The sequence below is a fragment of the Pipistrellus kuhlii genome, unplaced genomic scaffold (assembly GCF_014108245.1).
Source record: "Pipistrellus kuhlii isolate mPipKuh1 unplaced genomic scaffold, mPipKuh1.p scaffold_m20_p_3, whole genome shotgun sequence".
NCBI classification, from domain to species: domain Eukaryota; kingdom Metazoa; phylum Chordata; class Mammalia; order Chiroptera; family Vespertilionidae; genus Pipistrellus; species Pipistrellus kuhlii.
The window spans coordinates 164,948,187-164,961,019 of record NW_023425529.1 but is presented as its reverse complement, the minus strand read 5'-3'; the positions used below and the strand labels follow the sequence as shown (position 1 = coordinate 164,961,019).

The 12,833-nt window shown below is 37.6% G+C and overlaps 1 protein-coding gene across 4 annotated transcripts in view; it reads left to right on the top strand.

Moving 5' to 3' along the window:
* GOLGA7 (golgin A7) overlaps positions 1-12,833 on the top strand; it is an 18,681-nt gene extending 5,848 nt beyond the window's left edge. For 2 of the 4 annotated variants that reach the window (XM_036456611.2, XM_036456612.2), the window contains exons 3-6: positions 209-361; positions 5,962-6,063; positions 7,325-7,387; positions 11,446-12,833. In XM_036456611.2, the coding sequence (XP_036312504.1) occupies positions 209-361; positions 5,962-6,063; positions 7,325-7,372 (303 nt within the window). In that variant the 3' untranslated portion in view covers positions 7,373-7,387; positions 11,446-12,833. Of the gene's footprint in view, positions 1-208; positions 362-5,961; positions 6,106-7,311; positions 7,388-11,445 lie in introns of all 4 variants that reach the window. The other 2 variants (XR_006742996.1, XM_036456613.1) reach the window with 2 other exon arrangements.

Below are 12,833 nucleotides of genomic sequence, written 5' to 3'. Positions count from 1 at the left end.
AAGATATCTAATGTTCATAATAGTGATAAAATTAAACAGATACTAAGCAGTTTCAGTAACTTAGGTCCAGATTTAATCACCTAAAAATTGTATGCCAATTATTAGATAAGAATGTTGACAAAAAAGCAAAATAAGCCAGTGATGACAAGCATTAGTGAGTAGCTAATATTTTTTTCCAAAACTTATTTTTAAATTCTTTTCTGTACAGATTGATAGGCAGCAGTTTGAAGAAACAGTTCGAACTCTAAATAACCTTTATGCAGAAGCAGAGAAGCTTGGGGGTCAATCATATCTTGAAGGTTGTTTGGCTTGTTTAACAGCCTACACCATCTTCTTATGCATGGAAACTCATTATGAGAAGGTAAGGCTACCTTTACTCTGTTTCCCCAAATTTCTATCTTAAGTTTTATCCTCCCACCTTAGTCTTGTGTTTATTTGACCCTAGAATGCTACTCTTCCCATGTTCAAATCTCACCAGTCTCTTAGGTCTCACTTTATCTAAATTTTCCTTTGTCTTCTAATCAGTCTTTCTCTCCTTGGTATCCCCACAATATTTTATTTGTGTCTTGTTTCCTGGCACTTTACACTCTACTTTGGAATGCAGAAGTTTACATTCTTATTTGCCCATCAAGTATGAATTTTTCTTGTTCAAAGTGCCTTAACCACTATATATTCCTCTTCTTGCCTGACACCACGCCTTGGGTATATTAGACACTCCCTGAATGTGTGTTAAATGGATGTATTTAAGTTAATCAGAGTAAGCCCCTATTATTAAATCCTGATATTTACATTATATCCCACGTATAAAAATGCCCCTGTGATTGTCTTGTACTCCATGCAGCATAGAGCAGATACAATTGTAGCTAAAATATTGAACTAGTGTTACAAAAAGGGTATCTATAATAATAAAAGTGTAATATGCTAATCAGACCAGCCAACCGGTCCCGGGTGCCAGAGAGAAGCCGGTGCTGGCAGCCGGGGGAAGGAAGGCCTACTCTTACACGCATCTCATGCATCGGGCCTCTAGTATTTAAATAATAACTTCATAGTTTATGTCCTTCTCCATATCATATAGAGAAGCAGCTTACTTTCATTCCTGGTTAACATTTAGAATCAGAAGTTATAAAGGATCAATGTCAGCTTTCAGTCTGTTTTGTCATAGCAGCTTCTCTTTAATAATACATTTTCTGAATGAAGAGAATAAATCCTACAAATACTTATTGAAAGTATACTATATGCTAACCAGTATGCAGGGGTATAACTGAATAAGGCAAACATGGTTGCTGACCTTGTGGAGTTTATAATTTAGTGATAACAACTGATATTAAGGAAACAAAATCAGCAAAATTATAAAATATGTTAAGTTCCTTGAAGAAAATAAACTCTCCTATGATAGAAAATAATAGGAGAGACCTAATTTAATTCTGTGGTCAGAAAAGGCCTCTGAGGAGGAAACATTTAGGGCTATTTCATGAAGGATGAAAGCCTAGAGAAATCAGTACATTGGGGAAGCTACTCAAAGGTTTTATGCAGGAGAAGGATATGATCAGATTTTTTTTAATAAAGAGATCTCTCTGCTCTGAAAAAAAGTTGTGAAAGCAGGGAAACCAGTTAGGATGCTCTGTAGAAATCTAGGCAAGAGATGATGATAGCTTGGACAAGGAACAGAGCAATAGAGATGGAAGCAGATAAACAGATTTAAGAGATATGTTGGTGATAGAACCAAGACTTGATGAAGAGCTGAATGTAGAAGGGGGGAGGGGTGTTAAGACTGAATTCACATGGATAAAAACTTGGTCATCCAGGATGGTCTTTTAAAGAAGTATAGAATACTGCCAATTTAAATTAGAAATATGTCCTCCACATTATTTTATTAATGCTTGTGGAATATTAGATGCTTGAGTTGTCATTTCACTCTAGCTTTTAAATTTAATATTTTAATTAACTTATTTACCCATGTGCATTGGCTGAAATAGATACAGGTAACTCCTTCTGATGTCAGTTGTAAAAAGAAATTGGTAATTGGATGACAGGCAAGTCATTTACTAATTATGGGATTATGGACAAGAGAGGTTATTCTCTAAGAGTGCTTTCTGTAAAATGGGTGTTAGTATTAATAAATTTCCTCATATATGGTAAATGCTTAGAAAGTGTTTTCTTAAGATAAATTTAAGAATTAAGTTAGAATATATGTATGTTTTAATCAGATATTTGTGAAGTAACATGATTTTTTAAATTTCAGGTACGAGTAATCTTTTTTCAGTTCTTAATTAAAATTATTTTGATTATTAATCTTGAAAGGCAGTTCTCAGTATCAAAAATATAGTGGAAATTGATTGAACCTAATTATATGTTTTAATTTTATTTTATAGGCAATATATAAGGTAGTACTTTATAAGTCTAATCAAGATCTCTTTACAAAGTAACTATTATAAAGCAAGTAAAGACCAAGTAGAATTAGTCAAGAAACCAAAGTTTAAAGCATAGCCACATTTTTTAAACAGGGATTTTAACCCTGGCTGGTGTGGCTCAGTTGGTTGGAGCATCCTCCAGAGTACCAGAAGGTCACGGGATTGATTTCTGGTGAGAGCACATATCTAGGTTGTGGTTTCAGTCCCCAGTCAGAGCAGGTGCAGGAGGCAACCAATCGATGTCTCTCACATCAATGTTTCTCTCACTTTCTCCCCCTTCTTCTCTCCCTCTCTAGAATCAATCAATCAATATAAATGGGTGATTTTACTTTAGAAACTGGACAAGAATAACTAGATCATGGAAAGTTAATAACTAGAATGGTCATAATCTATATATAAAAGCCTAAGCAACTGGGTGACCAGCCGGTAGCTATGACATGCACTTACCATAGGGGGCAGATGCTCAACGCAGGAGCTGCCCCCTGGTGATCAGTGTGCCCCCACAGTGGGAGCACCGCTCAGCTGATGAATGGGCGCCAGACTCCGGGCTCACAGCTGGCAAGCGCCACTGTGACGGTGCGAGCCTCTCCTGCGGACACTCCCTGCATGCCCCAGCGTGGTTGTGGCAGTAGGCACAGCGGGGGCAGGATGAGCAGGAGCAGCACCCAGGCACCCAGCCCCGCTTGAGCTCCTCCCCTACTGTCTGCCACTTTCCACACTACTTTGTTCTGTGCGGGATCGACGCAGACAGCAGGCTGGAGCCCAACGAGCTGGCGGATAAGACCGGGCTGTGGTGGTGGCCCACTGATCCCCATAAGCCAGGCTGAGGGACCCCCACCAGTGCAAAAATCCGTGCACTGGGTCTCTAGTTAAGATATAATGTACCAATGCTTTTAAAAGAAAACTTTTCATATGTATATTTGTATTTTTTATAAAGTGATAAAAGTATGAAAACAACTACCCTCTCCCTCTAGTTTATCCCTTAGGAATTTTCGTGCTATTATTTTCTACTTTATAAAAAGACAGGATTGAGTCATTTAGTCTTTATTGTTTTAAACACTAAAATTTGTAATTTACAAACAGTAAGCCAAATATAACAGTGCTTACACTTTGTCATGTGGGTTAAATTTTTGAAATTATAAATAGGCCTTTGAAAACTCACTAGAATAATCATGCATTTTTCCTATAATGTGCTCTTTATTGGTTTAAAATGAAAATAAAGACTTCAGTGTTATTTCTCTATTGTTGCTGCCCAAGATAATAAGGGAACAAATGGGATTGTAAAGGTTCCCTCAATAGCTGTCTGTCTCATTCATCGACTATAAAACATCCCTCTGCCTATGTGCTGTAATCTGTAAAAGGAACACAATTAGAAGGGACTTAGATATTTTCTGAAAATAGCTGTGATCTTAGTGTTCTCTCTTAGTCTCACTTAAAGATATTTTTTCACAAGGATCTATGAGGCTTTCTCCAGTTTATTATTCTCCAGGAGTTTTGATTGTGTTTAGCTTTGTAAATATTATGCAAATTGGGGTTTGTTGAGGCTTTGAAGTTAACAGATATAAAATATGAATAAATGTCAACATAAGATTCTTGGGGGTGAGAATGGTGCTTTGTTCAGTATGGGATGCAGTATGAGTTTACTCATATTAATGCTTTCCTATGCTAAAGAGATTTAAGAGTTTAAAAGCATCCTGTTTAGGATAGTGCTACCTTCACCAAAATAGTATAAGAGGATTTGGAGTTTATACCAAAAAAAAACCTCTTTTCTTTCTAAACTGATACCCAAGTGCTCATGAATGTTATTAAAGTTTAGACAAAAACCTACACAACCAAGTTGTGCTTGAATCAAATAAAGGAATGCCATTTCTTTGCTACTAACCTGTGCCCAAGGAGAGAGGGAGGAAAGCTGTTCTGAAGGAATCCTTTCTTTGAAACCAGCCATGCAAGCATTCATCTGAGTGTCCTCTCAGTATTAATGGACCTTGGAGAGGGGAGACTGATTCTCCAATTTCCAATCTGTCAGGTGAGCTGAGAGGGAAATCGGAGAGAAGATTGGGAGTACTGAGTTGGGTACCTTTAGTGGCTACTTCCTTCTATTCTTTGTTTTAGCATGATTGACAAACTCTGATATAGAGATAGTGCCTAAGATTTTTTTTTTTTTCCATAAAGACTGAACACTGCTCAAATTCTTTGAGAGTTGAAAACAGGAGAATGATATATGTATTCAGATAATTAGGTGAAAAAAAAAGTTTTTCTTTAGAAATAGTATTTCTTAATTTACACCATGTAAGGTTGCTCTTTTAGTATAATCATGCTCTTTTTAAAAAGCATAAAACATTATGTTATTTCTAAAAATGTAACTTGAATAAATCATTTAAATTATTTTCCTACAATAAGAAAATTAGTTATACAAGCCACATAGAGTTTTAAATTCTAAATCAATTTATACTAAAACCTAAATTGTACCATCCTAACCTGTTGGTTTGGCCTGTTACATTATAGACCCCACTCTTAATCACTTCTTAATGTCCAGCTTTTTCATACAGTTCTTTTCTCCCTTTGTGATCAGATTTATCTGTGACTTTATCATATGCTGATAGTGTGAATTTAAGAAAATATATAGTAATTAAAGATCTGGATCAAAGTCCCTTTGAACATTGGAGCCAGAAGAGGGTTCTGATGGCTTTGAATCTGAAATAAAACATGTAACTCTTTGATTTTTGTATATAGCTATTAAGATTTATTTTCTTCTAAGTTATCTGTCTCAGAATTGCCCTTATTAAAGCTGGAGATTTGGCAATTTCCAGAAGTTCCTTTGTATCTTATCTGGTTTTTGTCTACAATTGCTTTGACTTTTACAACCTTAATACTAAACTTATAAATTGAGGTTCCCGTCTAGGACACAGGAGCAACTGCAGAATAGCACTACATGCGGTCATGGAGATGATATAAGACACTTGTAATCATCAGAAACTCCCTGGCAGCTAACGCCCACATGTCTTCAAAGGACAAAAAATGTTCCATTTAAACTAGCTGGGTTATCTTTTGTTATAAGCCAACTTTGTATCAGTACTCAAAGTTGACGAAAATGTACAAAGAAGAAGCAATTCTTAAGTGTTAAAGGAGAAAGCCAAGAAGTACCCTTGATATTAGAAGATGTCACATTAATGACACTTTATGAGTAGGGAGAGAGAAAAGCATAACTCACCACTGTGTATGTAACTGTTTCTCTAAATCCAGGATTGAGGTGTCTAGGAGGTAAGAAGGAGGGGGATTGGGTCTCATGCTTTTGTATGCATTTCTACTAAACACTACATTGAAGATATTTGTGACTTGAAGAGTCCGTCATGCTGTGCTGTATGTTGTATGCAACAGGTGTGAGCCAAGTAATCAGAGCTGTATCCTTCCATAGGAATATCCATGACTTGCTTTGAAAACTAATCCCACTGTCTGAAAATTTGGAAATTCTGCTGATACTTAAAGGGAAATCCAATGAAATTTGTAAAAAAAACAAAAAAAACAAAAAACTGCTGTTTCTTTCTGTCAGGTTCTGAAGAAAGTCTCCAAATACATTCAAGAGCAGAATGAGAAGATATATGCTCCCCAAGGCCTCCTCCTGACAGATCCCATTGAGAGAGGACTTCGAGTTGTATCTTTTTAGTCCAGATCTAAAAGTCTATAAAAAGAAAATGTCAGTGGTATGATTTGGCATTGGCCAAAGAGAATTTAACTCCTGAGTTGTCTTTGTGAATTGCATACCTACCATCAGCCGCCTATCTCCAGCTTTTTTTCTTAAAGCATGCCTCTCCTGCTTTTGCACCGTTCAGATCTCTGGATTGTTTAGTATTCTGGTTACTGTCTTTTTTGGTGGTTCTGAGGGCATCTTGTACTAATAAGGGGGGTGGTATGAGTAATTCATTTCATCTGCAGAAACTCTGAACCTAAAGCTCCTTTGAAATGCATAAACTCATAAATGTGGTGAGACTTGTCATCCAAATGAATTGCAGTTCCATGGGTTCATCTGACTAGTTGAAATCAGTTGCAGCTGCCAAATGTATAATTTCATTACCTTTGACATACTGTGCATATTTTTAGAGGCAGTAAGCTTTGAAAATCACTAAGTGAATTTGGGAAATAAAATTGCAAAAAAAACTAATACAGCTTGATAACTGGAGTAATGGGTAAAATATTTTTTTAAAAAAACGTAGGTCAGATAATCCCAGGCCTTCCTGCTGATAATAAGTTCAGTTTTATTATAGTCTACACCAGTGATCTTAAACTTTTAGAGGTCATGAACCCCCACTCAAATAAAAATTTACATATGATTTCAGGGTATTTTGAACCCCTGAATTCACTATCTTTATGGATTCTCAGTTAAAAAAAAACAGCAACACAATTTTACAGTAAAGTATTCTTTTTCAGATTTTTTTCCTCAATATATAACGTTTGGGGAGGAACTATATGTAGAATGCTACAAACAATTATATTTCTTAAATTTTTCAACAAGGTGGAGAAAGCATCATATTTAATTTAAATAGAAAGTTTTCATAAGTTAAAAATAAGCAAAGCAAATTAAAGTCTGTGCAGACCATATATATCTTGCTATAGCCCCCTTTTATATGTTATGTTCTATTATATAGTGTGTGTGTTGTTGTTTTTTTAACATATTTTATTGAATTTTTACAGAGAGGAAGGGAGAGAGATAGAGAGCCAGAAACATCGATGAGAGAGAAACATCGACCAGCTGCCTCTTGCACACCACACCCCCCACCGGGTATGTGCCCGCAACCAACGTACATGCCCTTGACCGGAATCGAACCTGGGACTTTTCAGTCCGCAGACTGATGCTCTACCACTGAGCCAAACCAGTTTCGGCTATAGTGTGTTTTCTTAACAGCCATGCTGTTTAGATTGAAATTACCATTTATGAAGACAGAGGGATGAGCAGTGGAAGATAAACCATGGAATTAAAGGTAAATATGGAATTATATGATTTATATGTGGTATTTGTAATTTTGTAGGATGTATGAATTTTCTTCCCTGCATAGTAAATAGTTATATGGTGGCATGTTTTCTGTATTACTTCATATTTAAGTGTGTACTTAACCCAAGGTCTGTTTGGTGATACAGAATTTAATCCTGATCCCCTTTTCCCTCCCCCCACACTCCCCAGTATTGTTTTCAGACTAGTGTTTTTTGTTACTTTGATTTTGGAGGTGGAAGGTAATTATGTTTTATTTTAATATTTTAAACTGTTCTAGGCATTTAAATAGTTAGGTTCCCCTGCCTGTATGATAAATGGCTTTTAAAAACCAAAGAAACATTTCAGAGTGGAGTGGTGAAAGTATAAGTATTTCATAGCCCCATAGATGAGTATTTTATCTACCTGTAGTGGGTAGAACCATAAATTTCATTCTTTTGTTTCAAATGTTATGTTCTTATATATCCATAAAATGACACTGAATAACTGAGAAACAGATTAGGTGATATTAATAGAAATCTATAGACAAAATCACCTAAAAGCCATAGTACATTAGCACAGTCTTCTAAGTGACGGGAAATTGTACTTACACTGTTTGTGCCAATTTCAGTCTTTAGTTTTTCTACAGATAGTGTTCTGCTCTGTGTTTTCCTAATTAACTTTGTTTACCATCATATATCACTAACAGGGCAGCATAGAAATAGAATCTATCAAAGCAAATATATTCCTTCCCAGAACAATGATAATAATAGCTACCATTTTGAGATACCTCATATGTGCCAGATATTAAACAAATGGTATTTCTAATTCTCACAAGAATTCTGCCAAATTTTTCCCCATTATATAAATGCACAGACCAAAGTACAAATAGGTTAAATTATGTTCTCAACGTTGCGCTGATTGGCCATAAACTCATTTTTTTTATACCATACTTCCTTTTTAAGTACTTAACACTAGCAAGAATATGGAGAAAGGGAAGTTAATCAGATTGCTCTAAGTCCATGGTCGGCAAACTGCTGCTCTTGAGCCACGTGCAGCTCTTTAGCCCCTTGAGTGTGGCTCTTCCACAAAATACCATGGCCTAGGTGAGTCTTTTTTGAAGAAGTGACGTTAGAAGAAGTTTAAATTTTAAAAAATTGACTCTCAAAAGAAATTTCAATCATTGTACTGTTGATATTTGGCTCTGTTGACTAATGAGTTTGTCAACCACTGCTAAGTGTTTATCGCCTTTTCTTTTTCAGTACTTTTTGGAAATACATTTTGTCTGCTATTATACCATTTATTGAATTCTACAGACCAACCAACTTTCCAAAATTGCCTTCCTTTAGTACTAGGGAATGTGTCATCTGAATTCTTGAAAGTCAAAGGCCTAAATGATGTTATCATCCATGATACCTTTTATTTCTTTAAAATAGCCTTGCTTTGGAACACTTAGTGGTATTTGTTCTTACACTTTCTCATGAACAATTTCCAAACTGATATTTCTCAAATAAGCAGTCAGGAACCTTATGTGTGGTTTTTGTTACATGCCATTGGAATAAGTTTGTTTTATCAATTGCAGCTGCGTTGACTTGGCACAATGCATTTGTCATGACTCATTTTGTAGCTATTATTGCTAAATATAATGTTTTTCTGAAGTGGTGTGGGGTTTTGAGCAATTACACACCAGAGACTAATCTATCAATATTCAAACAACTGTAAAATTTTGCAATGAGTAAGATTTACATTAGGAACTTCTGGATAGTTTCGTGAATGCAAATATTTTTGTTCAGCACAATTTAGTTTTAAGAGCTATGTGTTTCTCAAGCGCAGGAACCAGTGTAGGCTGAAGCTTTGTAGGAGGGGAAAACCTATAAGAATAATTAATTCAATTCTACTATTTTTCTTAAGTCTAGAGGGTGTTTGCAGGTTGAAGCATTATATGTGAATTAATGACTTGACAAAAAGTACACAAGTAGATCTTTAAACATAATATTTAGTTATTTTTAAGTTGAATTTTTAAAATATCTTTATTATCCTATCTAATAAAAGATAATATGCAAAATAACCATCACTCCGCTATACCCACAAGCAACACCCACCAACCATACTCACCATCCAATCAGAGCGAGTATGCAAATTAACCCCAACCAAGATGGCTGTGGCCACAGAGAGCAAGAGGAAGGGTTGGGTTTCCCTGGCAATGGAGGAACCTAAGCTTTCCACACACCCTGGCAGGCCCAGGCCTCCACTCAAGGGTACAAAGTTTCAATTATAGAAGGTAAGGAAATTCCAACAAAAATGGCAGCAACCACTGAGCTGGAAGAGCAGGAGGCTAGGTTTGCCCCAGGCAATGGAGGAAGTCAAACTTCTGCAGCCCTGGCCAGCTCAGGCCTTCACTACAGGCTACAAAGTTTCAATTATAGAAGATACATAAATTCCAACAGAAGTGGCTGCTACCACGGAGCAAGCAAGAGGCTTGGCTCCGCTCCAGGCTACAAAGTTTGAATTGTAGAAGGTCAATAAATTCCAGATACCAGGGCCTCCACTTGGGGCGCCAGGGGGCATGGATGGCCTGCAAACCACCACAGGCCCCTTGCCCAGGCCATTCCACGCCCCAAGGGAACCCCCACCCTGATCTGGGATACCCTTCAGGGCAAACCAGCTGGCCCCACCCATGTACCAGGCCTCTATCCTATCTAATAAAAGACCAATATGCAGATTGACCATCACTCCAACACACAAGATGGCTGCCCCCATGTGGACACAATGGCCAGCAGGGGAAGGCAGTTGGGAGGCACCAGGATTGCAAGGGAGGCCCTTGCAGAGGAGGAAAGTTAGGGGTGACCAGGCCAGCAGAGGAGGAGAATTGGGGGCAAACAGGCTGTCAGGGGAGTAGTTAGACATCACTCAGGTTGATATGGGAGTGGTTAGGGGATGATCAGACTGGCAGGCAGAAGTGGTTAGGGGCAATCAGGAAGGCAGGCAGGTGAACAGTGGGAGCCAGCAGTCCTGGATTGTGAGGGGACAGTCGGACATTCCTCAAGGGGTCCCAGATTGGAGAGGTTGCAGGCTGGGCTAGGGACACCCTCCTCCCCCCACACCCCCCTGCATGAATTTCATGCACTGGGCCTGTAGTCTATACAATAAAAACCTAAAAAACAGAATAACCAGAACAAATGATCTGTATGATGCACACTGGCCACCAGGGAACGGATGCCCAATGTACGAGCTGCCCCCTGGTGGTCAATGCACTCCACAGGGGGAGTGCTGCTCAGCCAGAAGCTGGGCTCATAGCTGGCAAGCACAGCTGCCATAGCGGGAGCCTCTCCTGAATCAGCGGCAGCTACCAAGCAGCCGCAACAGGTGCTGCTGGCCAAGATGAGCATGAGAGGCACCTGGCCAGATTCGGGCTCCTCCCTGGTCGCCTACCACTTGGTGCACTGCTACATTCCCTGAGGGGTCCCAGACTGCAAGAGGAATGTCCTGGACTGCAAGAGGGTGCAGGTCAGGCTGAGGGACCCTCCCCCTGTCAGTGCACGAATTTCATGCACCAGGCTTTTAGTTAAATATATTAATGGTGTTTTCTTTCTTTGCATTAAGATTGTCTTTATTTAAAAAAAAAAAAAAATTAGGACAAATCATTCTATCACAGTAAATTGATGATAATAAAAATAGCTAATATTTTTTGGCACTATTTGTAAATGCTTAATTTTAATCATCACAATCCAGATATCGTTATCTCAATTTTTCAGATGAGGAAACTCAGGCATAAAGAGCTTAAATTAGTTGTCCAAGGTTAAAAACTAGTAGGTAGTGACCAAGGCAGCCTGGTCCCAGATTTGCCACTTAACCCTGTGCTGTTCTACTCTCTTGACATGATTAGTCAGAGATAAAAATATACGGGCTTAGCTTTCTACACTATTGAGCTCTGAACGTAAGCGCGTAGTACAGATTCAGGTATTAGATAGCCCACATTTTAGGCATTCATATCAGTTGGTGTAGAGAGATGTTTTGAGGTTATTTTTAGCATCCTTTTCTAAAACCTTTACTTTTTCCCTCTGATTATAGATCCCAGCTCCAGCTGGGAACCTCATGTCTCCACTGGCTGATCGCAGAGCATCCCCTACCTCCTCTACAGAGCGTCATTCCTTTGTATCTGCTGCCAGAGCCACGGTGCCGTTTACTCCAAGGACTAACTTTCTAAAATTCCACACCTGGAGTGACCGCTAGTCGCTCAGCATCCACTTTTTGTCTCCAGATTGTGTAGGACTCTGTAATCTTTTCATTAGTTTCTGAGAAAACACAATGAAGCATTTCACTTTTTTTATTCAGAGCCATTAATGAAATATGCAGTTGGTTAGCCCAACGCAAAGTTTATTTATCTGCCACCAGTACCCATGGTTCTCTTCATTCCTGGGGCCAGCTTCCTAGGTGGCTAAAGACCTCAAAGTCATGTCTTAGCCAGTGTTCAGTCTCATTCCCCCAAATTAACAAAATGCTTTTCTTCAGGATTTTAGTACAGGTTAGGCTGTGTCTGTGGTGTTGCTAATGCATCTCCCAGATTTCAAAGAACTATCAGTTCTGCCATGACTCAAATCTTAAAGATCTATTTCTGTTAAGTTTCTCAAACTCAAGTTCATTGGAAAAATAATGTGTTCTTTGTTTTATTATAGCAATTATTTCTAATAAAGCAGTATTTAATACAGTTTCCAGTATTTTTCTTTGGAGGATTTTGTTATCATTACATTACCTTGAATGTTGGGAAGATGTGGTATGTGTTGGTTGTTCCTTATATAAATAAGTAAGCACAATACAGTGGATGCTAAACCATCAAACACATAAATGCTCCTGAAAGTGTAATAAGCAAGTGTAATAAATATTTTAATTATAGTTTTGTTATAAATATAACTTATGAGAAAAAAATTTGATAGGAATAATACTGTATATTGCTAATTTTTAACTATCCCCACTGGCAAATCTAATGATTCATAGACTTTCCTTATATACAGTATTCATTGCACAGAAATCTTATGGTAGATTTAAGTACAGTAAGTTAAGTGATTTCCAATTAAAACTCAAGTCTAAGTCAATATTTCTACTTCTTTTGGCTGTATGTTTTTAGTACTGGGCTTCTTATGGCTTTCATTCACCTTTGAGGTTTGAGAGCACCGTATTTGAGAGAGAGTTAAATATATTAGGAGAGAATGAAATAGTAACAAGTTTTAGTTTCAGAGATAATGTAGGTGCTAATACTGGATTTACTCTTTCAGATTTAATTTCTTTTATGGGTCTGATAGTTTCTCAATAAATCCCACAGGTCTGTGTAATATTTTAATTATATAAAACACCTTTGCTACTTTATAGGCTATATTAATGTTTGTCTGCCTTTTAAACCCGTTGCAATGCAATAACTTTGCTGAAATATTAACACATTAGTAAAACTTTTCTTAAACAAA